Source organism: Branchiostoma belcheri, unplaced genomic scaffold (assembly GCF_001625305.1).
Source record: "Branchiostoma belcheri isolate BF01 breed outbred unplaced genomic scaffold, Haploidv18h27 scaffold11, whole genome shotgun sequence".
NCBI classification, from domain to species: domain Eukaryota; kingdom Metazoa; phylum Chordata; class Leptocardii; order Amphioxiformes; family Branchiostomatidae; genus Branchiostoma; species Branchiostoma belcheri.
The window spans coordinates 295,153-323,069 of NW_017802491.1; the positions used below are offsets into that span (position 1 = coordinate 295,153).

Below are 27,917 nucleotides of genomic sequence, written 5' to 3' on the forward strand. Positions count from 1 at the left end.
AACCCCGCCTTACTCAAGATGGTAGAGGAGGGCGGCGACGAGCACTGCACGGTGGAGAGACTGAAATAGAATTGTTATACCGCGTTGCCAAATTCAAACAAGGCTGCGCTACCTTTTGTTGCTATCGTTACTCCCTGGGCTGCTGCCTTCTTTAGCTTTAGTTCCGCTCCCCAAAACTACAGCTACCCCGTCGGGTAAGGAAAATTTTTGGGTTGGAAGGCGTTCAGCACCAAGGACAGTGAACGTATAACTATTGCGGATTTTGGGGAGCGGACTAAATCAAACAAGGCTGGGCTCTAGACTATTCTCGGTATTCTGCATTTAGTCTATTGTTGCAATCAATCAATCAATCAATCAATCAATCAATCAATCAATCAATCAACCGATCAATCAATCAACCAGTGATTGGTTTGGAGTAACCAAGATGCTTTTGAGGTTATTCATTCACAAAGAGCCAGCAAAGGATTTCTAAACTTTGCATCTTTGCCATATTCTCTGCAGCGTCGAAAGTCTCTATTCTGATAAATGAATGTATTGAAATTGTAGGGCATTACAACGAAAACATAATATCATTTCAAGTTTATTACACGAAGTGTTACAGAATGATAAAACAGACCACTGTTATTGTCAAAAAGGTGTGAAGTATATTGTGTACAGAGTTTGCCAAATGGGCAATACTACAAGTGTGGAGCTTCAGATCACATATAGTGACATGTACAAGTCCATACGTGGTGTCAGTTACATATCTGTACATGTACATGCATTTCAATATATATTATATATTCATATCTATATATACTCGCCACTCATAATGTTGATTGTTGTATTTTCTGCAGCCTACTGTATACCATACAGCCATGACTATAAATATACACCTGTTAACGTTTTCTAGTGAAAATGTAACATTTAACACACTTTTGTCCACTGTACTTGTTACAATTGTGCACAAGATGTTGGGTGCAATAATGTTATGAAACCAGTACAAACTTAGTGACATAGCACACGCTGTCACTGAAAATAAATACTAGTAGCACAGTTTCAGTTACAGCCAAACCTGTATACTGGTGACCACCTCTGCATTTGGACCACTTTTGGTGTGGTTCCTTGGATTTTTCATCCATCAGGCCACAGCAATTCAATGATTTAAAAAGCAGTTCCAATGCATTTTCATGCAGCAGTGAAAAAAAAAAACTTGCTAACTTGTCATATGTTTAATAAAATAAGCTGGAATTCACAAATACAATGCACTGAATGATTTTTTTTACAATACTGGCTCGAGACATGACTGCTAGTTCACTATGTCTGTCCTTATAATGCCAAATGGGCACAAAATAGATTCTTCATTGATATGAAGACTAAGTGTTAACCTTCTAACCTTCTACTACTTAAGGCATACTACAGCCAATACAAATTTTAGTCATGAATGCATCACTTGCAGTAAGGTGGTTAAAGTACGGAAGCCACTAAAGATGTGCCAAAAATGGGTTTATCTTCTTTGCTTAGATTCACTTTTCCTTGACAATTATACACATTGATACTTTATCGATTGTCATGCCCAACAGTGACTTCCTAAGCAGTTACAATCCTATGTTCTGACAACTCAACCTATGTTCTGATTTCCCTAGCCCTATGATAGAAGACAGAGCTGCTAAAACATAGGACTGTTCAGTACTTAGGCAGAACATACTCTTCCTGTGTAAAACCTATAAAATGTACATAGCATTTGGCAGAACAAATATTGTTCACATGTAAGATCCTGTGCGAGTATTTAAGAAACATCCCGTCTATAGTTTTCAAATGCTGTGCTGGAAAAGATTGCCTGCAACTGGCAAAATTCTCTACAAGGCCATGCATTAAATGAAAGCCATGAAAAATCCTGAATTCGTACAGGTGCAGTATGTTCTGCTGACATGCTGGATTGCCCCTCTTCAAAGCAACAAATATTATCCAATACCCGTGGTATATTGAACAATAAAGGCAACATTTGGTAGACACAATCATAATACTATATAATACCATACAATAGATGTACATGTACAAGTGAGATGAAAAATACTGTTTCCTATATGGACATTTTCTGTGGAGAGACAGACATCTACAGGATTCAAATGTCAAAATGTTGGTACGCAAACCCCACATTTTGTGATGCTTCCTATGCATGAAAACATTTCACTTTTTGTCCCTTGTGATTTCACAGTTTCAAAATACATGTTTTATAGTAAATATTACTTCAACACACACCATATATTCCCACAACGTGTTGAGTATTATCTACATCAGTACAGACTTTCAGTTTTGCTGTTGTTCTTTCTGCAAAAGGTTTCCTTTATTTTCAACTTTCTAGTCTGAGTGGACTCAAAAGTAATGTTTAAGGTATATAAATATTTATATACCCCCACCCTAAAACTAGTAAAAGTCTGACATATAGTGCTATCATTCAACACAACTGTGAGAAGAAAAGTTACATTTAACATTTCTGGTACAATACATTACAAATATAATATCACACACCAGTCCACATTGATATATTCATATACAAAGAACACTGAATACAAATAACAACTATAACCTCTCTTCCAAATGCATGACTACCAACATCAACTTCTGTGGTTTCTTGCAGCAGAGAAGAACTTCTACCACCTTAAATAAATTGAAAACACTGTAGGGTAGATAATACATAGTTACTAAGCCTTAATTTACATGGATCCTGCAGAGAAAAATTGCTAGAACATGATGCCGTCAGGCACTAATGATATTCCTTATTGAAAATTCTAACCACTGAGAATGTTCTTCTGACCCCGACTTTCAATGGGAAAAGTGAACATGTCTGTTTACAGTTTTCTATGAAGGCGTTAGATACTGAGGGTGATTCTGTCGATGTTGTTGGCGGGAATTTTGGCGTCCACCTCCTCGCCACAGATGCGGAAGACGATCTCAGCATTGTAGGGCACACTGATGACGCCAGACGAGGAGTGCCAGAGCCAGCCGGCGCCACCTCTGTCGTACAACGTCACGGACACCTGAGAAATACATGGTACAACATGGCTGTTCATGTCATGTAATAATCATACAATGTCCTTCAAAAGAAAATACAAATTTAGTATGAGTAGAGTGGAATCATTCCTCAATCAACAGTGTAACCTGACCGATAACGTTATCTTTTGCACTGACCTCAGGTATCCTAAAGAAGACCAGAGGACTAGCTAGTTGAACAGTTAGTGAGTCCAATCATTGTGTTGGAAAATAAGAGTGAGAGGATTCTTTATTCAACACAACCAGTGGATTTTTACATCCAATGTTTCAGTGACCGTCTGTCATCTTCCTTTAATAGAGCACCAAAACTTTGGATGTACAAACCCACTGGTTGTTGAATAACTAGTACATTGTGTTCACAAATATAACGGAAAATGACTTTTACACCAACACAGATAAACTTTCAAGCTAAATGTAGTTATCATACCTGTGGTATGTATCCCAGCAGAGCCCACATGGCGCTGATGTATCCGTTCCTCTGGTGAGAGAACTCCAGCAGTTCTGTCTCCTTACGGTTCACTGTCACCTGTTTGCAGCTCCTGAAGTCACCGATCAGTCTCTTCCCACCGTGCAGGTCCACCACGTCCCACGTTCCAATCGTTTTCAGGACATTCCGTACTTGGTCAATTTGTGCATAAGACAGTTGTCCTATGTAAAAAAAAGGGGGAGATTTATGTTAGGACATATGATCATAATCAAGTTGCTTAAGATGTTACGGCAAAAATTTAAGGCTGACTAGAACACTGAGTCAAATCTTCAAATCAAATCAAATCATTAACTACTACTGTGACATACCTTTGCACATGGTCTCCTCAGCTGTTAATTCTTACTCAAACACATTCATATATATTGTCAGACAGGGGTCTAAATCCCTCCTGCTATAAAATTGCACCATGATGTAACCCAACACTAGTTACCATAGTGACAGATGTCTGGTTCAGGTCATTGACCTATTGGTTTGGAGAAGAAGAAGAAACTGAGCAAAAACAATATGTTTTTCTTCAGTAAACATAATTACCTGTGATCAAAGCTGGAGAGATAGCGTCCGTTATCATACCAAGGTACGTTTGCTGGAATGATGCGATAAACTCTTCGCACTTGTCGTACATGACGACGTCGGGATCCGCCACGATGCTGTCCTCCACCCGGAGGTGAGGGTTCAGTAACACGACACGGGAGTGGAAGTACTTCTGTTTCAACCCACAGCCTGCCCGCAACATGTGACTTCTTAGTAGATTTGTCCTAACCTGGTGTTAGATACATAACATTTCAATTGCTAAAAAAATTCTTCAATATACAGAAAAGAAGACTTTTTAAATTTTTCTTACAGGCAAGGCTGAATGCTTCTATTTCAACTTAAGGTTTAGTAACGCTAATACATGTGCTATGGGATATATTGTTGAGGAATGCAATACAAAGGAGCAAATACAGTATGTATTAGCCTAACTAGATTCAATATACTTGAATATGTAACTTTTAATATATATTTCAAGTAGTATGACATACCAAAATACTAGTAGTCTTGCTTGCCTTTGGGCCTACTCTGACTAACTTGTCTAGTAAAATATTTGCCCTGTCCAATACATGTACAAATTACTACTACAATACTCTATTGTTCATAGTTAGCCCATGGGCAATCTGACTCACAGAATGTAATCTACATGTGTTTTCAAAATATACATATATAACGTTATATACATATTAGTCAGCTGATGCTAGCTGAGATGCAAACCTTAAGTTCTGCTACGACGTTGTTGTGCTGTATGACGTAATCAACCGATGTGCCGTTTCTCCCCTTCCCATTGGCCGACAGTCTCTTCTGTATCCAGCTCCCATCCTGGCTCTTCTCCAACTCACCCGACCAGTTCTTCACCTCAATACAGTAAACACCATGTGCTGTGTGGGGAAAAAACACCATATAAGTTTGGTCCCACTTTACATATTAGGCCTTTAAACATTTAGCACACTGAAGTAGCCATTGTTTATAGTTTTTTTTCTCAGTATCTAACAATTTACAAGAAAGTATGGTTGAAAAATAAACTTGTTGTACTCTAAAGTCCTCTAAACTCCTGGACACATCTTCATGTTCCCCGCTGTAGAACGAAGGTGTACCAGTCCAGTTTTATTCCACATGCTTCTACCCTTTGGAACCGCCTTCCACAGGCACTGAAGGAAGCCAGCAGCCTAAACGACTTCAAGAGAAAGTGCAAGGATTACCTGTTCACTCCGAGACATAACCAGCTGTACAGACGTCTAGGTACTCGGTACTACAACATCCTAACTGCAAGACTAAGAATGGACTGGAGCCCACTAAATGCCACCTTGCACTTGATGAATATCAAAGACAAAATGTGCTCCTGTGGTACCTCTTCTGAGACTGTTTCCCATTATTTTTGCTACGCTGTCCTCTTTACAGCTGCCAGCGTCACATTTTAACCTCCACAGTAGAGCAACTCACATCACACCGTCTAACCGAATCTGTTCTACTACAGGGGCTACCAGGCTGTAACATGCACACAAACAAACAACTATTTGAGGCATTTGAAACATTTATTTCCACCACAAAACGTTTAGATGGCCCTTCCCGTGGTACCACTATAAGTTAACCTTTTATAATCTTACGTTATACATGTATATATTTCCTCACATACTGTATTATATCCAATTGGCCTTGACCTCTGACCTCCAAAACATTAATTGCTATTATTATCTTGATTGAGTACTTTATTATGCTTGGTTGTATTTTATATTGATAACTGATTGATTTTAGCTTAATCTTTACTTGTTAGTTTACTGTATTAGTACATGTATGTTATTGTGTATGTTTAATCTTTGTATTGTTTGGCGCCCGAAATCAGCTAGCTGCCTGGGTGGCCAGTGTATTGTATCGTCGCAATCGAATTAAATAAAATAAAATAAAGTCCTCTTGACTACATGTAACGTTAGATACACACCTGTCAAAACTACCACATCTATCTCATGTTTTCTTGTCTGAAACTCGTCGGGAACTCTAAGGCCACAGAAGACATCTCCGCTGTTCAACCCGCGCTGGTTCCTGATTCGCTGGACGAAGCCCGTCTCCCCGTCCCTCCCGGCACGGACGTGTTCCTCCTCCAGGTGCTCCCTGGGTGACGAGGCCTCGTGCGCCTGGACCAGCCGATTACTGATCTGGAACATGCTTCAACTCTGAAAAAAACAAAAGAATCTGGGATTTCAAACTTCTGGAAATACTCAAGCATTTTTTTAGCATTCAAGTTCACCCCCATTTCTTCAGTCTGATCTTCTGTTCTTCTTGTTTATCTCCCCCACCCATGTGCTGGCAAACATGGGACAGTTCTATCATGTTCACCCCACTTCCGGTGCCATTTTCACTTCATATTTGCTTGCAAATAAACTAGAATCATTAGGATGTTTTGATATCATATTTGATATCTTAATATTTTGAATTTTACATCGGTGAAGGTTAGACATCCAGGTAATAAGATATGCCAAAAAACAGTTAATCAAGCAACTGGATATGACTTTCCCAAATAATATCCAGTTGCTTGAGTTCTTTTTGGCATATTTTGAATTTGTTTGTTCTTTGATGATATGACACATTGTCACTTTTAAAATCTGGATCTCAGCTGTACCAGTCAACTCACATGACTTGGGACAAATCAAGTGACTGATTTAAGATCGTCATCTGTTGACTAACACTGGAGTGTGCAAAGTAGCTGCCGGGTGTCAATCCATGCTTGCAAACATGCCCACCACATTGGCCAAGCAGGAAAAAAATTCACTTACTTTATAAAGTTGTTGTCTTATGAAATACACATTGAATTATGGCTGTATCCAGAGACATTTGCAAAAGTGACGAAAATCATGAAAAAAATCAGCCTAATATTTAAGAAATGATAAGTCTTTTTTTCTGAGTGGTTTAGCTGTAGGTTTCCAAAGTCGAAAGTTGCAGTTTTGTGTGTGAAAAAATATGTATGGCTACTAAATTAATAACTTGCATTGATGCTTTAATTGTTTTTCCCACACAGAAAAATATTTTGGGGATTCATTTATCATTCATCCACAAAACAAGTAAGTACCTAATAATAGAAACAGTCACTGGTTTGCATTAACGTCCCAACATGGTAAGTCCACAGACAAGTCCCTTGGGAATGAACAAAGGATGGCTGGTACACGCAGTTTAAACCGTTACCTAACGTGCGAGTGGTTTAAAACCTTTGTAACAGTTCACAAACTTCCCATTTGAATCACTGTGTATTCAAGACTGGTCCTGTAGTTGTCTTCTTCTGTTGTCATGATGCAATCACTTGAGGATCATGAAATACAGCGAGAAAATTATTCGATACCCAAGATGGGTAATTAATTTTGGCGCCACGCAGCACTGTTTTCTCAAATCCTCCCCTAATTTCTTCGTCATTGTACACATTTGAAATTGGCACTGAATTTTTCAAATGGTGTTGCTATATGAAAATACGTGCAAATCTGTGATTAGTGTATAAATCAAAGGCTACAGCACACTGTAGCGTAAAAACTGCGCCACCACCAACCTCCATACTTCCAGCTGCCGAAAGTAAACAAAGACAGAACACTACACAAAACGTTAAGAACTCACCCGTTCTGTGCTTTTCTCTGAACTTCACGTTACCTCGGTCTGTCAAAGCATCGTTTCAATACCTCTCGATGTGTTGTGCCATGTATCAAGCCAAATTCAGGCTGAAATCGCCGAATTTGGTGCCGAGCACTCGAACCAAAACAAAGGCTTTCCTTTTCCTGATGTAAACAGTGACGCAACACGATATCCTCGCGTTGCATCATGGGTTTCTCTGACGTCATAGTCTCGTGTGGCGCGAGTTTTGGCTTAGTTATCGCGAGATTTGTGACGTCAACACCAAGATGGCGGGAAAATCGAGCATGTAGCCGTCAAGTTGAGGCCTTCATCGTTATAAACTTTTAAACATCGACGTCATTCTCCTTGGTCACCTTTAGATAATTCTTTAGCTAGCAAGCCGTCTCAAGAGTTTACTGGTTTTGTATCAAGTGCCTCAGCCTTTGCCAAACATGTTTTCCAAGGACCCAAACGAAGAGGGCACTCTCTTGCAAGGGCCGACCACGGGAGAGATGGCACAGTTTGAAAGAGCCCAGTGTTCGTACGAAAACCTCTCCCGTCGGTTTGTGCTGGAGCAGCGGAACTTTGGCAGACAGTATGCACACATCTACGCCGTCAGACTGTGGGCAATGAAGGCCAGACTTGTGGAGGCAGCGAAGAGAAAATGGGGTAGGTGACCACCCGTATAAGGTGCACTTGTCAAGGTAGATCGTGGGGGAGAGGGGACAATTATATCCTGGCATATGATTGAATTGTCATCAATCATACTTGATCAGCAATAATAATTTAGTGAGGAATATCATTTTAGTGAAGGTCTCTTGATGTTTTGTTAAGGTAGATATGACATAATGACAGGCCAAATTAAGGACATGGGGTGAACTTGAACGTCCTAGCATATTGTCCTAGAGCCAACAAGAATTAGATGTCGACATATGACTATTATGAGGGGAATTTAGGAAGCCAAGGTATCCTCCAACATTGTCTTTAAGTTTCTGTCCTAGTCCTGATATGAGTACTAGTATGTCATATGAGTCTTTATGACCACCTTGGTTGTAAAAATAAGCTCATGAAACCTGAAATCTATAATTTCTTGTTGAGTTATTTTAGATTTTGTCCCTCCCCCTCCCCTACAGGCGATGATGTGTGCATCAAGAAGCTATCAGAGATGGACTCAGGGGAAACCTGTGTGGTGATCGGCACACTCTTCAAACACATGGAGCTCAAACCCAGCATACTCAAGGACATCAGTGAGGAGGTCAGGGCAAGCAGACAGCCATACATGTAGTTGAATGATTGCGTTTATTCATTCATTTTTTATTTATCAATCTAATTCTTGGATACATTTAGGTTGTCACTTTAATAGCTGAATAGGGCTGATTCCCAATGGAGCCCATGACACTGGGAAACAAAACACAAATACAAGTGAAATAAAGTTCATGGAGTGAGTCAATGTTATTAGTACATGGATGCACATTACTGAAAGTAGAATCAGATAGATTGTATCGATGTGATGCCACATAGGTATCTCCTGTTACTGTATTTACACACACACACGCACACACACACATCCACAAAAAAAAAAACAAAAAAAAAAACACACTGTATTTTTCAGGAGGGAGCGATGCCCCAGCCAGCCAGGGCTAAGTACACAGAAGATGCTGATAACTTGATCTTAGAGGATGAAGTACAAAGAGTTTCATTGGAGGGAAAGCTGGATGTTCAAACATCTGTTACAGGTCAGGCCTCGAAATTAACTTTTTTTACTACTGTCCCAGAATTGTCCCGAATATAGATTTCAATTGTCCCGAACTGAAGATGGACTGTCCCAGCCTGCTTTTCAGGAAATAAGTTTGTGATAACAATAAGAAAACAACAACAGCTGAATTGGTACAACCTGAAGTCCACTTTATTAGTATAGGTAGGGAAATGCATGATAATATCATGTGCACAGCACCATCTTTGAGGACCCCCTCCACGATATTTGGAATCCCTGATTGGTCAAATTTATTTGTTTATCATAATTTTTTTAATTGTTTGTCAGACTATTATTGGCTGCCAGCGGTCCACACCAGTTCGCGTTCCAAAATGATGGATCCGTTCCAAAATGACTTGGATGGTCTCAGAATTTTCCAATTGCCCCAAAATTGTCCCGAAATGTAATTTGAATTGTCCCGAGCTGAAAATTTTGTGTCATTTGACACTGGGACAATGTTAATTTCGAGCCCTGCAGGTACAAACAATTATTTGAAAACTATTTGAAAATTTGCAAAAATATACACATCTATTTACTCAAAAGCAATCGGTATTTGCTAATCTCCAAGCAGACCCTAGGGTCTCAAAAAAAGGGTATCAAATTGGTTAGGCAGTATCCAATTGGCCAGAGAGGGTCTATGAGTGACCCAAGTTGGTGGGGGTAGCAAAAAAAAGGGCCATATGTAAAAAGCTAACGATCATTCCCCCACAACCTCTGCTTGGAGAGTAGGTATTTGCTGTGTATTTGTTGATATGTCAGCCTTACAATGTGACTTTTTGAATTTGTTTGTTTGATGTGTAGGTACTATTGTGGCAGTGTACGGAGCAGAAGATGAGTCTGGTAGGTTCCAGGTGAAGGATTTCTGCTATGCAGATCTGCCTGTACAGAACTCAGTACAGTCACCAGAGGAAGACAGGTTATTATAAACCTCTCTTACTTCATTACAATAGACCAATCCTAACTGTCCATCACAATTAGCAGTGCAACCAATTACAGCATTTCACTTAGCAGTTTGACCAATGAGAGAGTGGCTGCATGTCCATCAAATATTTGCATTTTCATGTTTTTATTTTGCATTTCTACATTTTGTCATAGGTGGATGGAGGTTTGTTTGAGCCTTTGTTCTCTTTTGTCAGCTCTGTCAAATCTTACAAAAAGGCTGCGTTTACAGGGAGGTCAAGTTTTGAGGCAAAAGTGAAGACTTAATAGGTGTGTTTTCCTCTGTCTCAGGTTTGTTGTGCTTGTGTCGAGCCTCGGGATTGGCAGTAGCCAAGACAATCTATTAGCGCTGCAGCTATTGGTGGACTTGATTACCGGGCAGCTAGGAGACCTGGGTGACCAGAAGTCAGCAGCTAATATTGTCAGGGTCATCATGGCTGGAAACTCTCTTAACGAGTCCACACAGGACAAGGATTCATTAACAAAGGTACACAAGAAGCACATTGCTTTTCATGCTGTAGAATGTGCATGTTCACATTTTACAACCAAAAACATTCATTTTTCAGACTTCCTAGAAGTTTTTCGTATGGTCCTTTATGCAATCTTATTGGCTTCCTCGAATTCCCCCATGTCCTGACTTCCCCAGGACTTTCGGGTTTCCTGTGTCTGACCTTTTGACATGTCTTTCAGTCTGTTAATATTCCCCCTCACCCATGTGCTGTCAACCTACTCTGTCCAGGCAAACAGACGCACACACCCACAGCTGAGCCACCCAATACAATTCTGTACTAAGAAGTAATGAGTATTGACCAATGCTAGTACACACTTACTTCTCTGTATGGTTTTCAGGCAAAGTATCTGTCCAGGAAAACTGCAGCTGGAAGTGTGGAAGCCATGAAAGTTTTAGATGACTTTCTTGCTCAGCTGTCAGTAAGTACATTTTGTAGCTGTCTAGATTATTATTTTTTCTGTGAAAATGAAGGCAAATGCTTTTGATTTGAGCTAGCTGAGTATTCATGTAAAAGTGAATATTAACTTTGGTAGCAGTGAAGTTTGTACTTTGATTTAGATCATACATCTCTCTTGATGGTCAAATAAAAGTGGTTTTAGACAACATAATCATCAACATAACATAAACTGAAATTGAGCAAGTACAAGTTTGTACAATGTAGCATATGCTTGTGTTGGGAGTTTCTTTCCCACTCAGAAATGTTTTGTTTTTGTAGTCCTGTGTTGACGTTGACCTGATGCCAGGAGACTTCGACCCGGCCAATCACGTGCTTCCTCAGCAGCCGCTGCACCGCTGCATGTTCCCTCGCGCCATGAAGTATCCCACAATGCACACTGTTCCCAACCCATACGAGGCAGACGTTGGAGGGATCAGGTGAGAAAATGCCCCATTGTTCAAGTTGAAAAAGCATTGAGTAATTCTTCTGTAACAAGGCCTGATTATGCTCCGCTAATAACCTTTTAATCATAGTCTTCAGGGAAAAAGTCTAGAGAATTTCAGGGGCCCGAGGGGTCTTTAAAAGGAGTGTAGAAAATTTCCAGGTGTCAGGGATGCTGGGGATCTTTAAAGGCATATAGAAAGAAATAAAATCTGCAGGATTACAAGAATTCTGTACTGGAGAAATTCCCTGTGTTCTTTTCGACAAATAGAATGAACAGTGGACCACTGCTTAATATCCCGTCTTAAGGGTGAGCAACAAATAGCTGGGATTTGAACACACAACCTCTTGATCCAGGAGCACTGAGCCACTAACCACATGAAAACACAAGCTACAAGAATGTTTAAAAAAAGCTTCTCCTTACAGGTTTCTGGGGACATCTGGACAGAATGTTGATGACATCTACAAGTACAGCAGTCTGGAGAACTCACTAGAGATTCTGGAGAAAACATTGACTGTGGGACACATCGCACCAACTGCACCTGACACATTAGGTTAGTGTGGAGGACATACTGTACAGCCCATGTCCTTTTGTTTGTAGTGGTCTTTTACTAGGTTTAGCAAAGGACAAACTTCATATGTATATGTGTTGTCAGTGCATCACATGTGATCGAGAGGACACAGGTTTTATTTCTGGCTTGATATTGTGTCCTTGGGAGTCACAGAAAGGCACTTAACATACTACCCAGGTGTAAAATGGGTTCTTGATTTCGGTTGGGGAGGTCAAAGACGAAGGAAGGAGAGGGATCTGCCTTGTCTTCCAGTACTGTGCCTTAGACACAGTGGATTAACACAACCCAGTGACCCTAAGGTCTCTGAAAGGTTATGAGTCTCTAAAGATTTACAGTTTTTTTAATGTTTACATGTACAAATTTCAGTCCTTTTCTACCCATGTAGGAAGTTATCCATTTCATGACTCTGATCCGTTCATCCTGGAGAGCTGCCCCCACGTGTACTTTGCAGGCAACCAGGGCAAGTTCCAAAGCAAGATTTTGAAAGGTAAGACTTCAAGACTACAAAATTAGGTCATACAGCTTTTTAAGCTTGGACGTGTCTAAGAAGTTTCTCTAAACACACATAGATGAGAAGCTGTAATTTCTTGAAGAAACTAAAAATGGAATAAAAATCCTGAGTATGCATGTACATGTATACACAATGTAAATTTAACTCCAATCTACTAGTATCATGAAAGTTCATCTGTGTTGCATGTTTAAAGTTAAAACCTTTGTTCCAAGTCTCACCGGGTCAGTTTAGGAATATCAGAGTGACTGGTCAAAAGCTCTAGGTGAGAACAACCCTTTGTGTTGGAACAAGAGTCCAATTGTACAGTTTAAACTTGACCCCAGTCTGTTGTTCAGGTGCTGATGGACAGAGGGCGCTGCTGGTGACTGTTCCAAAGTTCTGCCAGACTCAGTCCTGTGTGCTGGTTAACCTCAGGACCCTGCAGTGTGAGGTGCTGCAGGTCCAGGCTGCCTGGGACCAGGGAGACCAACCCATGCAGGAATAACAACATATTCTGCTTGCATGTCCTCAGTGTTTTAGCCAGCGTCTGTGTCTCCGTCATTTGGCAGAATTTTGCTGCTCATGATGATCAGAAAATTTGCCCAATCCATTATCTTTCATGAACAAAAATCATGTTGTTAAGAGATGTTAATAAACTAAGCTTAGACATGAACAAAATTTGCCCCTCAAAATGCAGGTAATAAGAATTTAAGAGGGTCAAGATTTCAAAATTTTCCTTGGAGGACACATTCAGCACTCAACATATCTCGACAAGGTCTACCATAATTGAAATTACGAAAAAAACCTACTGGCCCTCTAGAAGACTGGTTGTCCCTTTTCATTAAAAACAGAGGAAATATGAAATAAAAAAATTACAAAATGTATATGGGACATTAGGTTTGAATTTGACAACATTATAAAGAATTTCGACAACTACATTATTGGTCAGTAGAAAACCTTTTATCTGAATTCTATCTATATGTAGTAAAATAACACATACAGCTGCCAATAGCAAAAAGGGAGGCCTGGGAAGGAGTTACATTAACTTGTCTTAAAAAATATTTTGAACATGTAAACAAGAGTAAGCTATTTCGACTGAAGATGGCTGACTGATTTATAGTTTTTAATACCCATCTATCTTTTGAAGATGTACTATCAGTGATGTCACAAATTAGGTTCTCAGGGGTCTTCCTTGAGTTAGAAGTAGCAATTCATAGATTACGGGAATGAAAATAAAGATATATCCAGAGTTTCTTGATGTGCTACATTTCAAGATATTTTCTATAAACTTTTTTACATTACAGATCTAACATTTAGAAATGCCAGTGTTCCATTATTTTTCTGGCCAAAATTATATTCATAATGAACAACCACAAAGTACAGACGTTATAACCTTTGAAAGTTTTATTACAGGTGACGATTTCTACAAGTACAACCTCCCACAAAAATACAGCTTCTCTAACAATGTATTTACGAGTACAGTGCCAGTGGGGTGATCCTTGGTACGTGTTTGTACATGTAAGTCTAGCTTTTACCCTGGATCTATTTTTGGACTTTGCTTAACACCGACTGGAAGTTAACAGCAGGATACTAAAACATGAATAATACTGCTGTCATGGCTGTAGGCAAAGCCCTAAACATGTAGGTTGTTGGTAACAAAGAAATAACTGTAGAGTTTCTTGATTATGACATACAAAATGTTTGTGATAGTTTGACAGGCAGTGTACTTTACACAGTATCAGGCTCCTTTTGTAAACAAGAAGTTCACAACCTTATGATGAATTTAATCATAATCTCTTAATGTGCATATTAATTAGTATGCATAATCTATGCAGCAAGTCTCTCCTTGCTTTAATGATTTCAGTTCAGTAAACATAATTGCATCTGCCAAAATATGTTGTTATATATTTATAATAAGTTTATACAACACAGCCCAGAAAGTTCCTAATGTGTCCTTGTGTAGTGAAGTGAGTTGACTTAAGACATTGTCCAAGTTTACATTACATGTACAATTCAGCCGGTTTGATGTAAATGAAAACCTCCACAAGGCTTCCCAAAAGTGATATGGAAATGTTTGTAGAACAACTGGCAAGGAGAGTGAGCATGTGGCAAGCAAAATGAAACCTCACAAATCATTCTCCCTATTTGGCTAAATTTATCTTTCTGCCAATGTAGTTAGTCTGGTGCAGAGTACCAAAATATATTATGTGCATCCTAAGTTTTTATTACAGTTTTATAGTTCCCTTCAATGTGTTCTTTACATGGATTGCACTGCATTCATCCAACAAGCTCCAAGAATTAGCTCTATTGCACCTAAATCTTGATGTCACATTAAAAAAAAATGTGCAGCCCCAGTCAAGCAGTTTATAACATTCAGCACATACCGGCATACAAAAGAACTATATTTGGATTGCGTTCATTGTAACAGCTACATTTGCAGATCTTAAAATCATGTTTGTATAAAGTTGTAATGGCTAGTACCCAAAGCAAAAATAACATTTCTGAAAGGGGCTACTGTAATTATCTGTAATTACACAATATTCCATCATATGGACATACATATTTGTGTATTTCAATTGTCAAGTGATAGATTTCTTGTACATTACACCTGACATTTGGATGAAAAAAAAAGGTGTTGATGTTGTGTTCTGACAGTACATGTTTGATACAACTGCTGCTTTACACCTTTACCCACCTTTTCCCATGCTACATGTATGTCAAACCTTCAATCTTTGTAAAGTACAAAAATGATAATTCTGGACAATCATAATTCAGGTAGGAAAAGATGACCCCAACACATATAATGTTAAAAGGTCATCATGATTTCCTATTACCTAACATGTAAAACTACATACATTAGTGTGCTGATGCACAAACTATCACACTCTCTTAACTATACAAAGTATAGGCACCAATCTATATCATATATATATATATATATACCATATATTATTGTGCCTGTGAAATATTTCTATGCAATGCTACTACACAAAGTGGTCCACAATCTCAGTTTTGTGAATATTGAAAAGAAGTTACTGCAGTAACCACATTGCCACCTCAATTTATCATACATAGAAATGCTAATCTACATGCGCAACCCAACCAGAGTTTGTACAATCTACAAGTTTTGTTAACCCTCTCCCTGCTGCCTAACCCTGTAACCGTACGTTTTTGGTGCCAATACATGTAGGTTCCATCAGCAGAGAGAAGGTTAAAATTCTCTTTCAATGAATTTTCTGCAAAGCCCCTTTATTTTGTCTCTAAAGTAGCTGCCATCTAACCAAAAAGAGAAACTAAAAAATCTCGATATCCTGTTGAAAATGATCACATCCTCAACTTTTTACATCTCTTTTCCCAATACATGTATTGTGACACTTTTAAAAAGTTGATTAGATGGATTTGGCCCTATTGACCAACAACAAAAATTATCCTGCATTCATTCCCAATCTCACCCACTAAATTACTAAGAAAAAATATTTAAATTCCAAAAGTTAGGAGCCAACAAATTAGAATGATGTCATAAACTGATATAGGTGCAGTACTGGATACTACCACAAGGTGTCTTTACACATTTTGTGTTGTGCCCCCTTTCTTAGTGGGGAGTCTTTCTGTGTTGGTTTTGGGGAGGCCGTACATGAAGATAGCGGCAATGACGAGACTCGCGCCCAGGACAAACATCCATCCGACGACCAGACCCATGAACATGATAGAAGCGATGGTAGACAACACGATGGCAGCAGCTGCCGCGAAGCCTTTCATGATGTTGTCGGTGTACTTCACTACAATGGATGTGTAGATGCCACCGCCACTGCCTAGCACTGTTGGGGAACAGCAAAATATACATATCAGATGCATGCAACTGCTTGAAGTGCTTAGTGGTCTAACACTAACTGACATGTAGAGGCCACTACAGCTACCTTACTCTCATACTTTCAGACAATAAGCCACACAAGGGGTGGGTAGGATGAGATATATAGCACAACACAATTGCTTGAAGCTGTCTGTGGTTTTACATTATACTAAACTACAACAGATATGTAGAGGTCACTACCACTGCCTTACACTTGTACTTACAGACTACGAGCCAGACCAGGGGTGTGTAGCCGTACAAGAAGCCGTTTTCCCTGACGTTCTGCCAGTCGTGCATGACCACACCCATGAAGGCACTGAGCATGCCCCACGAGTACATCTGGACATTCCGCACCCACAGTGAGGTGTCCGAGCCCTTCAGCAGTTTTTCAAAGTAAACCCCTGGAGAGAGAGGTAGTAAAACAATGGGTGAGGTTAAATATGCAGGGCTCTGACAGGCACAGCAACCCATTCACTGTCATTTAAGCATCCTAACTCCATACTGTCCATAACACATTTTTTCTTACTTGGAAGTACCACCTGCATATGCAGGTTAGTGCAGGTAAAATTGGCACTGTACAGCTATTTCTATTGTCTACCTGCACCTAACCTGTATAAGTCCATGTACTGGGTATATGCAGGTTAGTGCAGGTAAAATTTGGACTGCAGCTATTTCTGATGTCTACATACCTGCGCCTAAAAAATAATTTCAAGTACTGTACTCTTACCAAAAGTATCTCGGAAAAAATTGTGATGGATAATAGAGGAGCAAATCAGGAATCTACAAGAAAAAATGATATTAATGTTCCTGAGTTTCACAAACCTGCAAATCCTGAGCAGAAGACAGCAATAGTCAGGGCAGTCAGGCCTACTACATAGTTCCCGTCAGTACCTGAGGTATGGCTCACTGCCTCTCCTCCAATGCCCTGCAGCAAAATATACCGGTAGTACATGTATTTACATATACATGTACTGATTTACACTCATTCTGTATTTGTATATAGTCAGGGAAACCGTAACATACCGTAGCATAACAAACCTGTTACAACCTTTGTATATCTAACTGCAAGTGTTGTTTAACCTCTCCGCAGCCTAACCCCATACCGGTAATACAAATTTGGTGCCAAAGCTGGCTGAAGGTTAAGGCTTTCTAGTGAGAGTGCCCCTACTACTCAACAAGCTCAACTCTACGAATAGTACAATACAGTGGAAGTTCTAGGAAAACTACATTTTTCTTGTACACAACCTGTTAACACAAAGAGGAAAGTTGGTAGCAATAGGCTTATTACCTGCACAAGAATGACGCCACCCGTCAGAACGAAAACGGCGATCCACTGCATACCGCCTAGACTCCGCCCTAACATCATCACAGACAACAGGGCCGTACATGGGATTTTCATCTGGTATGTCACCTGGCAAAACAGTTTCAAGGTAAAATTAAGTTTAATACATGGTAGTCATCTAAAGGTATACTAATCACAGTACTACAAGCAGGATATATACATCTCTTTCTGTGCACTGAGCATCTTAAACCAGCTAAACCGCCTGGATTGTGTATGGTCAGGGCTTGAAATCATGCAACTTGGAATTATTTACTCTTATGAAATTATTTACTCGCATGAAGATAGCTTTCATTCAAATATTACATTTAAGAGTATCTTGGCCCAGAATTGAAAGCCCATACCTGGTATGTTGCTGCATCCAGGTTACTGAGTCCAATGAAGGTCATGTTGTTCTGGATGGCATACACGATGGACGGAACACTCATCTTCAACATCTCCGTAGGCTTCCCGATGATGTTCCCCTTCAGTTCCTGTGAAACTTTTCGTATACTGCCCTTGTGCTCTTTGAGGAGGATGCATAGCGTGAAAAACATCTTGGCGCATTCTGTGACGAAGACGGTGGTTGTGGAGTAGTACCGTACGCCTTCGACTGTCCTGGTGTACCGCATCAGTACCGTGTAGGACGCCGCCATGACAGTCAGCACTGCCAGGCAGTACAGCTTGAATATCACTGACGCCCCCTCTGCAATGGAACATGAACTGCAGTTAGTACACATTTGATTATGTTTTGTACCCAGCAACTGGACCAGTGCAGAAATATAGTGCAATTTTCCCTGCACTAGCTTGCATTTATATGCAGGTGTATTCCGAGCAGAAAGCACCGGGCAAAATTGTTCACCGGGCATTCAAACTCGAAGGTGAGGTGACGAGTCCTATAAATAATATGAAAGTCCTTTTGTACGTGTCAATTGTGGCCAAGCAAGGAAAACATCTCTATCGTCTTTCCCATAACAGGACATATATGCATCATCCATATCATCCACTTCACCCGTATGCATGGCCATGTTGTAACCAGTAAAACTAAAGCATGAAAAAGCCAAGATTAGAAGTAGAGGGAGGGTTAAAGGTACATTTGTAGATAGTGAATGTAACAGGCCTGGGGGAGAACAGAGACTTATATTAAGTTATAATGCTTGCTTAACCTTCTCCCTGCTGCCTAAGGCTGTAACCAACTCGAGACTTTAGTTTTGTAAAGGTTAATTGTCACATTGTGCACATGTGGTACTCTAGAAAAAAGGCCAAGGACAGGCCATGCCATAGGCAGGAGGTTACTTGATTGAAGATAAGGAATTTGGTGGGTTCCAAGGATTTTAACCTGAGAAAATTTTCGTACAAATTCAGAACAGACAAGCTCTCTACCTAAACAAACATGGAAGATTGATAAATACATGTTACAAATTTGAATTTGTTTTCATAATGATATGTATAACAAGTGTCTGCACTAGTCTGGTACTGTAATGTGTAAAACGTGACTAACATCCCCAGTCAATTGGATAGAAATTGAGTTCACAGGCAAGCATATCAGATCACACTGTTTTGTCTACACGTTGTCCCCAGAATGATGAAGTATACCGGTATCAATGGCTACTGGCACTTCTAACCAATATTCTGTCTGATAGATTGGGGTCTAAACTAATTCAAGAACAGAAAATGAAGACAGGTTATAAAACTGTATCACAAATGTAGTTAGTTGATTGAAATACATTCAGACAGTAGTCAGAAAAGTATGTACTGGTATATAAGTTAGAACAATACCTACCACTTGCTAGTTATAACATCTACAGGACTGGTGACATTTTCTGTAGCACAGAGGGCCATGTAACTAATAAATACTGAACAAGTGAACTTATGTTACAGCAGAGGAAAGCAAGTACATTGTGGTAGAAAAAATAGATTATACAACTTTTTGGATCAGACCAAAATGTGTGTCCAGTCTGAAGTGAAAATCAGAACCGGTCAATGTTGGCCAGAAGAAGATGATCATGATAGGCAGTCACAGAAATGTTGGATGTGAAATTTTGAATAAAGAGCCTTCTTGTACTATGAGTCTCTCGCAACCCTGATGACGTATTCATGCAAGTTAAACTATCTCTTCCGTAGGGAAGTGATCAGGAAAGTAGCATTGATTGAGCTATATGAGCTAGCAAAGGAGGGATTCTAGAAACTCTATGATTGTTTAGAATTGTTCAGACCTTTCTTAGTGCTGCCATCTGATGCCTTGCCTGCCTCTCCACTCCCACTATCAGAGTTAGCAGCTGCATGTTTTGTAGAATCTGACATGCAACCAAGGAGGGAAAGGAAATTGCTTTAGTGTCAAAATTATGTGCAGTTAGCAAATCAAAAAGCTCATGTTGCTAATGTATGGCAATCCAACTGTTTAAAAGCATTAGAAGTAGATTGTACTAAAATTGTTACTTGGAAAGTGAAGATTAACCTTCTCCCTTCTCCTTAACCCAGTGCCACCATGAACTTGGTACAAAAAGGCTACCTCAGCAGACAGAGGGTTATGAATATTTGTTTCTATTTGTATTGCTATAAGGTGATATCTGCATACTAAAAGCTTGAGTCAGACATTCTTCTAGGATATGTCAAACATTGGCTGATGCAAGAGTCTACAAGTTAGGACAACTTCAGACAACCACAATGGATTGGTTGCTATGTACCAAAGAGATCAATTACTGCCCAGCCACCTTACATTATACAAACTGCTCTCCTTTTCACCAGACATTGATTCTCAAAGAAATAAGAGAACCAAAGAAGCCCTTGAGGTAAAGCACTGGATGCGTAACATCAAAGAGGGCCTCGACAATTGATTTGTGGTGGAGCTTGTGTTTTAAAAGTTTCAGTCTAGCCTAGGGTTTATGCATACTAATATAGTATAGTCAAGGGGTAAAATGAGAGACTGTCAAGGTAGCTTAACTAATTTACTGTGGCAGTTAATTTTTAGTGCTGGTGGGGGCAAAAAATCCAGGACTACATATTCAGACTATGCATAGTCAGTAAGAGACCTACATGTAAATGTATGTATACAGTATAGCCCACACTATAAAAAAAAATCCAGAGACAAACATACCTATTCAGTCCTACTTAACATAGGGATATATTTGTCCTCAGTAAATATTCAAAGTCTTGTTGACAGCATTGATTGTAATGTAAAAAAGCTACTGAATGTAAAATACAAGCCTAACTAGGAAACACAGTGTCTGCTAGACATGCCTGTTTTGAGTATTATTGTTCTCTTTAAGTGAATTGTGATTTACAACAGCTGTGAAACCCTTTTCAATTGAAACATAGCATCAAGAGTCCTGTTCATGTGTGAAGCATACAAATTGTTTTTAGAGAGTTGTACCCGACAAAAAAAGGATAGACTGGGGGCAAAGTTGTAGTTCAAATGAAAACAGATGTTGGCTACAGACAGGTCTATTTCAGTCTTGAGTCTATATGAGTTCTATATCTGTATCTGCTTATGTCAAACTGACTCAAACAGAATAATTGTCTCTAGATATCACACATCAACTTGCATGCACCTTTCAGTAAATGCTGTGTGTTACACCCAGCAACCTGTCACACCTACATGTATTGTACTACTGCATGTTGACCCCAAGTTCAAAAGTACAATTATTTGTCGTGATGGCAATAGTTTTTATTGCCTGCCTCATTTATCTTTCTCCCCGGAAGTTCGACCGTAACCAACCAATAGAGAATTGGAAGTGAAATGGCTATGTCAATGCAGCCTTCATTCTTATACTTGTAGCCATGGGTATACATAAGGACTTACTGATGGAAACTGACTTGTACAAATAACTACTACTATAGCTAGTAGCTCGGGGTGCCACGTTGTACCAGTCACTTTTTCTGAGATGCTTGAGTGATCTTTGACTCTGACACATCCATTCTTTTGTCTTTGTTCTTGTTTTACATTATCTTTAGACAAGCCAGCAGAATGCTAGAATCCAGTTTTACAAGTAAGTTAGCTAATTGCCATAATTAATGAGGGCCTGCAAGGGGCGGTAGTGATTACGAATTACGCAAAATTTCCGCCGCCGATTACGAATTACGTTAAAGTTTCAGAGCTGATTACGACTTTACGATTTGCGGCTAATGTCCAATTACGAATTACGCTGATTTTTGCGGAGGCTGCCTACGAATTACGAAGTCTAAAACGGCCTGATTACGCCTTACGAAAAAGGGCTTGCAGGCCCTCATTAATGTGAGTGATTGAGTGTAATGTGTCCTTCAGAGAAGTATTTTTTATGTAATTCACTTACTACACATGTGTGATCATTTATATAATTACCTTCACAGTCAGGGCTTTTGATTTTGAGGAAGTGTAAGTTTTCAGTTGAAACTGTAGTACAGTAGTATCGCAGGTGAAGCACATATTCATTAACTCTCATGACTTTGCAGAGGAGAGGCCAATGCAAGAACCGCAAAAACAAAACCACTGCAAACTTCTTAAGACTCTACAGAAGAGCCCAAGCCCAAAGGCTATGATAAATAGAGATTATCCACTCCACTTGACAAAAACAAAATCATAGTCACACATGGGCTGTCAAACTGACAGCGTTTGTTTTAGGTTAACCAAACATTCAGCTTAACAAAAAACAACCATGTACTACTGGTAAAAAAGTCAAGGGGAAAACGCTGAGATTATATAACATCACTTAATGGCTTCTGCAAACATACCAGCCTTGATTATTAGAAGGACATTGTACAGAGATTATTATGCTAAATAGCATTTTACCGCTGAATGAAAATCTGATTCTAACCATTCCCTATCAACTTTCAGTTTTCACTGAATCCCTATTTTTTTCTCACCAACAATCAACAATTCTTTTTGAACCAATTTGTTGCCTATGGGGGTACCTATTGATCATTTAGTCCGAGCCGTCCTCAGTTTTAGTTCAAACACACAGAAGTGTTTTACCGGTTCAACCTGTTCCGGCCCGCAGCTGTCTGGTGACGTGTTGGGCCAAACTCAATAAAGGGTGGGAGGGGGGCAGACGATGCGGCTAGTACAACCGAGCCTTAAAATTACAACGGAATACGTAAAATACATTCCCTCTGTCGAAACACAATAATTACCGCTAGGTAAAGAGATATGATGACACAAAGCGTTCGAAAACTTCGACTTTTTGGTCTACAAATCTGCCGGAAATAATTTTGGTTTTTAATCATTATGAATTTTTGAGGCTCGGGACAGACAACTGGTACGGTCTGTTTGTACGCTTTACATAGCTTCACCGATGCAGGGCTGTTAGTTTTTAGTTAACCGCTGACGTTCCAAGGGGGTACGGAAGGGAAACACACCATGTTAAGCTATGATAGTAGACACAGAACGTGGTAACACCGGGAAAATGTTCAGACTAATAAGCAAAGATTTTATACCCACCCGCCATGTTGGAAACCTGCTGCACCCACAATGCCCCGCGCGCCCACTATTTTTATCCTCCCGGAGGAATAAAGGGAAAGTAACAGGTGTCAGGATGCATCATGGGCCGGGGAAACTGGAGGGACGAACAGATGGAAAGAATTTAGAGAAAAGAAGGGAGGAAGAAAGAAAGATAATGTAGAAAGAAAAGTACTATTGAAACACAACATACTGTACATGACATATACATGTATAACCTACGTTCCCATGACATACTAGTATTACCCCTCAGTATTCAAAAAGAAGATACACATGTAACCACATTTGTCTATCACATGGTTCATGAAATTTGAAAGCTAGAGGCAGGGAAGAATTTGATTTCAAGAAAAGAAAGAAGGGAAGTTATCAATGGTTTTTCTAGATCTGTTCTTGTTTAGCTTTTTTATGTTAGAAATACACCCTTAGATCTTTTAAGAAAATATGAATATCATAATGAAAAATTAAAAGTTTTATTATGATGTTCATATTTTCTTTATGATGTTTAGTAGATGGAAGTTAGTTGTCCCAGATGATAGTTTTATAATGAAAACACCTTGTCATATTGCATCAAGAACAATATTACACTGCTCTACATACAGTACTAATAGTCAATCTTGTCTACTTTGTGGACTTGTGAAATGATTAGATATGCAACATAATATTCCAACCGAGTATAAAAGGCTACATCGGTTCGGGACGTCTGCTTTTCTCCCGAAAAGTGTGTAGTGCCGTCCCCTCGCTAATCGCATGAGGGCGCTGTCGTCCGTTGTGTAGTCAGCTGCAGTGCCGTATCCTGTCATATACACAACTTCGGGCTTCTACTATGAGTAATGGTAACAATTCATACGCATGTAACATTTTTGTATTCTATATACCAAATTTGATTTCAAATTCCACAATCTAAATTTAAAAAAAAGGATGAATAAAAAAATATAACTCACCTCTTGGCTTTTCAAGTAGGCTGAAATCTCGTCAAATCTGTTTTTCCATGGAGTATCTGTTTCTAAAGTACGATGCCCCTGGTACAGCGATACAATCATTTCCAAAATATAGGGCAACTCAGACAAAGACAGGCACCTCTCGACAACAGTTTATTCCAGATGCGTTTCAATATTTTCTCATTGAAATTTCCCACCATCTAGAAACAGGCAAGAATTGCATAGTGGTGCTATTACTCATATTTCGAATTCAGATACCTTGACGCTTTTAAGACAAATTCTGTATGTATTTAATAATGATCGTCAATTATTAGGGACTTTATTTTCTATGAGCCTCCAGCAGTGGGTTGTTAATCTACTATTAAGGGCACGGTATTGTAAGGCGAAGTGATTTTAAGCCATTTTAGACAGACAGTACTTTTGTTCTAGTCAAGTGAGTCGAGTATAAACATCCTATGCTCTTAAGCACGCCGGCAGAACTTATGACTCCTGCGCCTGTGCGAAACCCTGATTTTTCACGGTTTTCGTTGGATGTTCCGTCAACATTGCATCAGAATTTTGTCCGTTGTAGACAATATCTTTTCCGACATAACATTTGGAAACTACAGACGGAGTGTTAACCTCATAAGCGATGGTAGACTAAAATATATCTATAGTAAAACTATATATGTACAGGTCCTGCTTCTTATCGCTTCTTAATACATTACGGCCGGGTTCGCGCAGGTGCAGTACGTTCTGCCGACGTGCTATTCTCTTATAGCCTCTTCAGAAACAGTGTAACCATCATGCCGTAGTAGGTCGGCGCTTCCCGGGCCAGGAACCTGTGTGAGAAGCTAACTCCCCGCTCGACCTGCGAGTACAGCATCGCGTGAAGCACCCAGAAGCCGCCGATCCCGCACGACAAGGCCTTTGGGTGGAGCTCGTCAGCGCGCTTCAACCACTGCTCCGACACAACTGGGTCCCATATCTCCCCTGTGTTATCAACATCAACCAGAAAAGAAAGATCATGAATAGATGTACCCCCAGTCGACATTCGAAAAATTCTTTCAAAAGTTTCTTACTCTGTTCACATACCTATTATTCGGACCATGTTTCCTTAAATTTTTCAATGTCATTGCTATATGCAGCTAAGACAGATTGACAAAATTTCACTAGGTACTAACGTCAGTACCAGACAATGTAAAGCCGGTATAACCGCGTGCACTCATATAGTATAACAAACCGACTCTGTAGACACACCGCACGGCAGCGGCTTGCTATACACCAAAGAACCTGTTACACATAATCTTTGCACTTCTACCTGTAAACGTTTAAAGCTCTTAGCAACGAGTTCCACTCTATGATAGTTCTAGGGAAAATGAGTTTTGGGATATCTATCATGCCAGAGAATAAAGTAGCATTACCCGATGCCTGTATGTCCTCAACAGGACTTGTCAGCAGGTCCGTAGGTGCAGACTTGGCCCATCCTTCAGTGCACCTGCCAAACATCCCGGCGGCTTCCTGGTCCACCGCGATGTTCCATCGAGGGTTGGGCTGGTACAGCGGGTCGTCACAGCTGTGTGGATGGGTGTGGGACAGGTCCCCACTGATGGCCAGTACCACACGTGTGTCGGACAGGCTGTCGACGAACGCTGACAGGGCCCGCCCCAAACACACCCGCTGTTTCACCGCCTCCTCTCCCCGCAACAGGGACTGGCTGAATAAGACGTGATATAAAAATAGATAAACAAATTCTACGTTCAAAACTCCAGTATGTACAGAATTGCCATGATCTTCATCCTTGCCCCCACTCGTAGCCCTCCCTGATATCTTCATCCTTGCCCCCACTCGTAGCCCTCGCCGATCTTCATCCTTGCTCCCACTCGTAGCCCTCCCTGATCTTCATCCTTGCCCCCACTCGTAGCCCTCCCTGATCTTCATCCTTGCCCCCACTCGTAGCCCTCGCTGATCTTCATCCATGCCCCCACTCGTAGCCCCTCCCCACTCGTAGCCCTCCCTGATCTTCATCCTTGCCCCCACTCGTAGCCCTCCCTGCACTGATGTTCAGAAAGTCTAGATAATAAATTAACAACAGTGGTATTCGTCTGTCATAGTACTGCAATGCCAGACTTCAGGAAAATATTGGTGATTTTGTTTATTTTATTACCTTATTATCAGGTACTTGGTTGGATTTTTCAGGTTCTTTTGAATGAACCAAAGCGGCACTACCTCTCCCCATCGCAATGGGGCGTCGTAGTTGGTGAAACAGCAAATTCCTTGCGCGTCTATTCCGCTGTCGCTCAGGTGGGCAAGGAGTTGATTGGCCAATACATTGTCCACCGGAAGTTCCAGCTACGGAAACAAAATCTCAATCATTGCTTTCGTATAGGTATTGCCTGCAACGTGTTGAAGGCTGCATGCAAAACAAAACATCCAATTTACAGGTCACTGCTTGCGTTCAACGCTTATGGGTTCAAACTCCCCGTTACACATTGTACCGCTGCTGGCAGAATACAAGATCGCAATCTCTATCCTGACATATACATTATTTCATGCCGAAATATGAGCAAGCTACAAAGTTTACTTTAATATATCAAAGAATTCTGTATTTTGTTAGTGTGTTCTTTATATGTATTCCGAATATTCCGATAAAAACTAGTACAGTAGTAGTAGTCGGTTGGCTGTACCTTGATGTCGCCCCAGCAGTCGTTCCATTCCGCGGTGCCCGCGGCGGTTGGGTTGAGGTACACTCCCACCGACCTCGACAGGCTGATACCGTGTGGCGTGTGGAGGATAACCAGGTCAGGGGTCATACGGCTGACCTCCTCACCAGCAGAGCTGCAAGCTATAGGAATGCCATGAAAATCGGGCTGGAAACGCTAAGCATCTTCTAGGCTTCAGAGGCGACTGGAAAGAGTAGAAATTGGCCAAATAGACAGCATGCCTGGGGAGATAGTGCGGTATAAAGAAGTGGAGTTTGCTTCTGTGTTCGAGGCCTCCTTGCACCACTACTCTATCCCATGTCGGCATGTGAGCCCTGTTTTCCCAACCATCGGATGGCACCGAGGAGACCTCAAATGCACTTCCGGGTGTCCATATCGTTACATGATGTAGCAACACGGAGGGCCTTTTTTCACAAAATAAGGGCCTCACCAAGCAAGCCCTATCAACACCTATGTCGTAGATAGGTGTCTATCAACAAACGTTATGATCAGTTCATCCAATGAGGTTCTATTGCATCCCGCAAGAACACAAACCTTTGTACAAATTGGAACATGCCGTTTTCATGCCGTCGTCCAGGGCGCCGTGCCGCTGCCGACAAGCCTCGTTCGACGAATTCGGGTCACCGTCGAAAATCATCGTACCGTGAGGCAGAACCACGCTTCCCACCAGCACCATGGTGGTTTTAAATAGCTCTTATTTATCATAAATGTGTCTAGCAAAGAGTTCCTGCAAAGTTTCGGTCGGTCGGTTGCGATAAAATGCTTTTTTGACCTTTGGGGACAAAGGTCAAAGAATGGGTCACCTGGTTTTCGTATGTCCAAGTGTAGAAGTACGTTCGCTTGTCGAGAACTACGTCCATCGCGTTGCTTCCTTGCACGCCGAAGTCGGCCATT

At 40.5% G+C, this 27,917-nt stretch overlaps 4 protein-coding genes across 5 annotated transcripts; 1 reads left to right on the forward strand and 3 right to left on the reverse strand.

The window, feature by feature from the left end:
* Positions 1–622: 622 nt before the first annotated feature.
* On the reverse strand, positions 623–7,826 carry LOC109483710. Its single transcript, XM_019786758.1, has 6 exons — positions 7,646–7,826; positions 5,988–6,219; positions 4,766–4,929; positions 4,052–4,280; positions 3,461–3,681; positions 623–3,020 (listed from the first exon to the last, which is right to left on the reverse strand). The coding sequence occupies exons 2-6, from the start codon at positions 6,208–6,210 to the stop codon at positions 2,853–2,855; spliced, it is 1,005 nt and encodes a 334-aa protein (XP_019642317.1). The 5' UTR covers positions 6,211–6,219; positions 7,646–7,826; the 3' UTR covers positions 623–2,852.
* Positions 7,827–7,904: 78 nt separating this feature from the next.
* On the forward strand, positions 7,905–15,268 carry LOC109483591 (DNA polymerase delta subunit 2-like). Its single transcript, XM_019786628.1, has 10 exons — positions 7,905–8,308; positions 8,773–8,894; positions 9,252–9,375; positions 10,194–10,308; positions 10,623–10,818; positions 11,181–11,261; positions 11,558–11,715; positions 12,146–12,273; positions 12,677–12,778; positions 13,138–15,268. Exons 1-10 carry the CDS (start codon positions 8,092–8,094, stop codon positions 13,284–13,286), a joined length of 1,392 nt encoding a protein of 463 aa, XP_019642187.1. The 5' UTR covers positions 7,905–8,091; the 3' UTR covers positions 13,287–15,268.
* LOC109483654 (CMP-sialic acid transporter-like) lies at positions 14,171–23,470 on the reverse strand. Of its 2 annotated transcripts, XM_019786692.1 has the most exons (7): positions 23,366–23,447; positions 20,166–20,246; positions 18,315–18,655; positions 17,920–18,042; positions 17,454–17,556; positions 16,856–17,032; positions 14,171–16,599 (listed from the first exon to the last, which is right to left on the reverse strand). In XM_019786692.1, the coding sequence occupies exons 1-7, from the start codon at positions 23,370–23,372 to the stop codon at positions 16,346–16,348; spliced, it is 1,086 nt and encodes a 361-aa protein (XP_019642251.1). In that variant the 5' UTR covers positions 23,373–23,447; the 3' UTR covers positions 14,171–16,345. The 2 variants fall into 2 exon arrangements, with proteins under 2 accessions (XP_019642251.1, XP_019642259.1); XM_019786700.1 differs by lacking the exon at positions 20,166–20,246 and having other exon boundaries at positions 23,366–23,470.
* Positions 23,471–24,416: 946 nt separating this feature from the next.
* LOC109483718 lies at positions 24,417–27,878 on the reverse strand. Its single transcript, XM_019786770.1, has 5 exons — positions 27,558–27,878; positions 26,988–27,145; positions 26,468–26,652; positions 25,725–26,017; positions 24,417–25,293 (listed from the first exon to the last, which is right to left on the reverse strand). Exons 1-5 carry the CDS (start codon positions 27,697–27,699, stop codon positions 25,076–25,078), a joined length of 996 nt encoding a protein of 331 aa, XP_019642329.1. The 5' UTR covers positions 27,700–27,878; the 3' UTR covers positions 24,417–25,075.
* Positions 27,879–27,917: the final 39 nt, after the last annotated feature.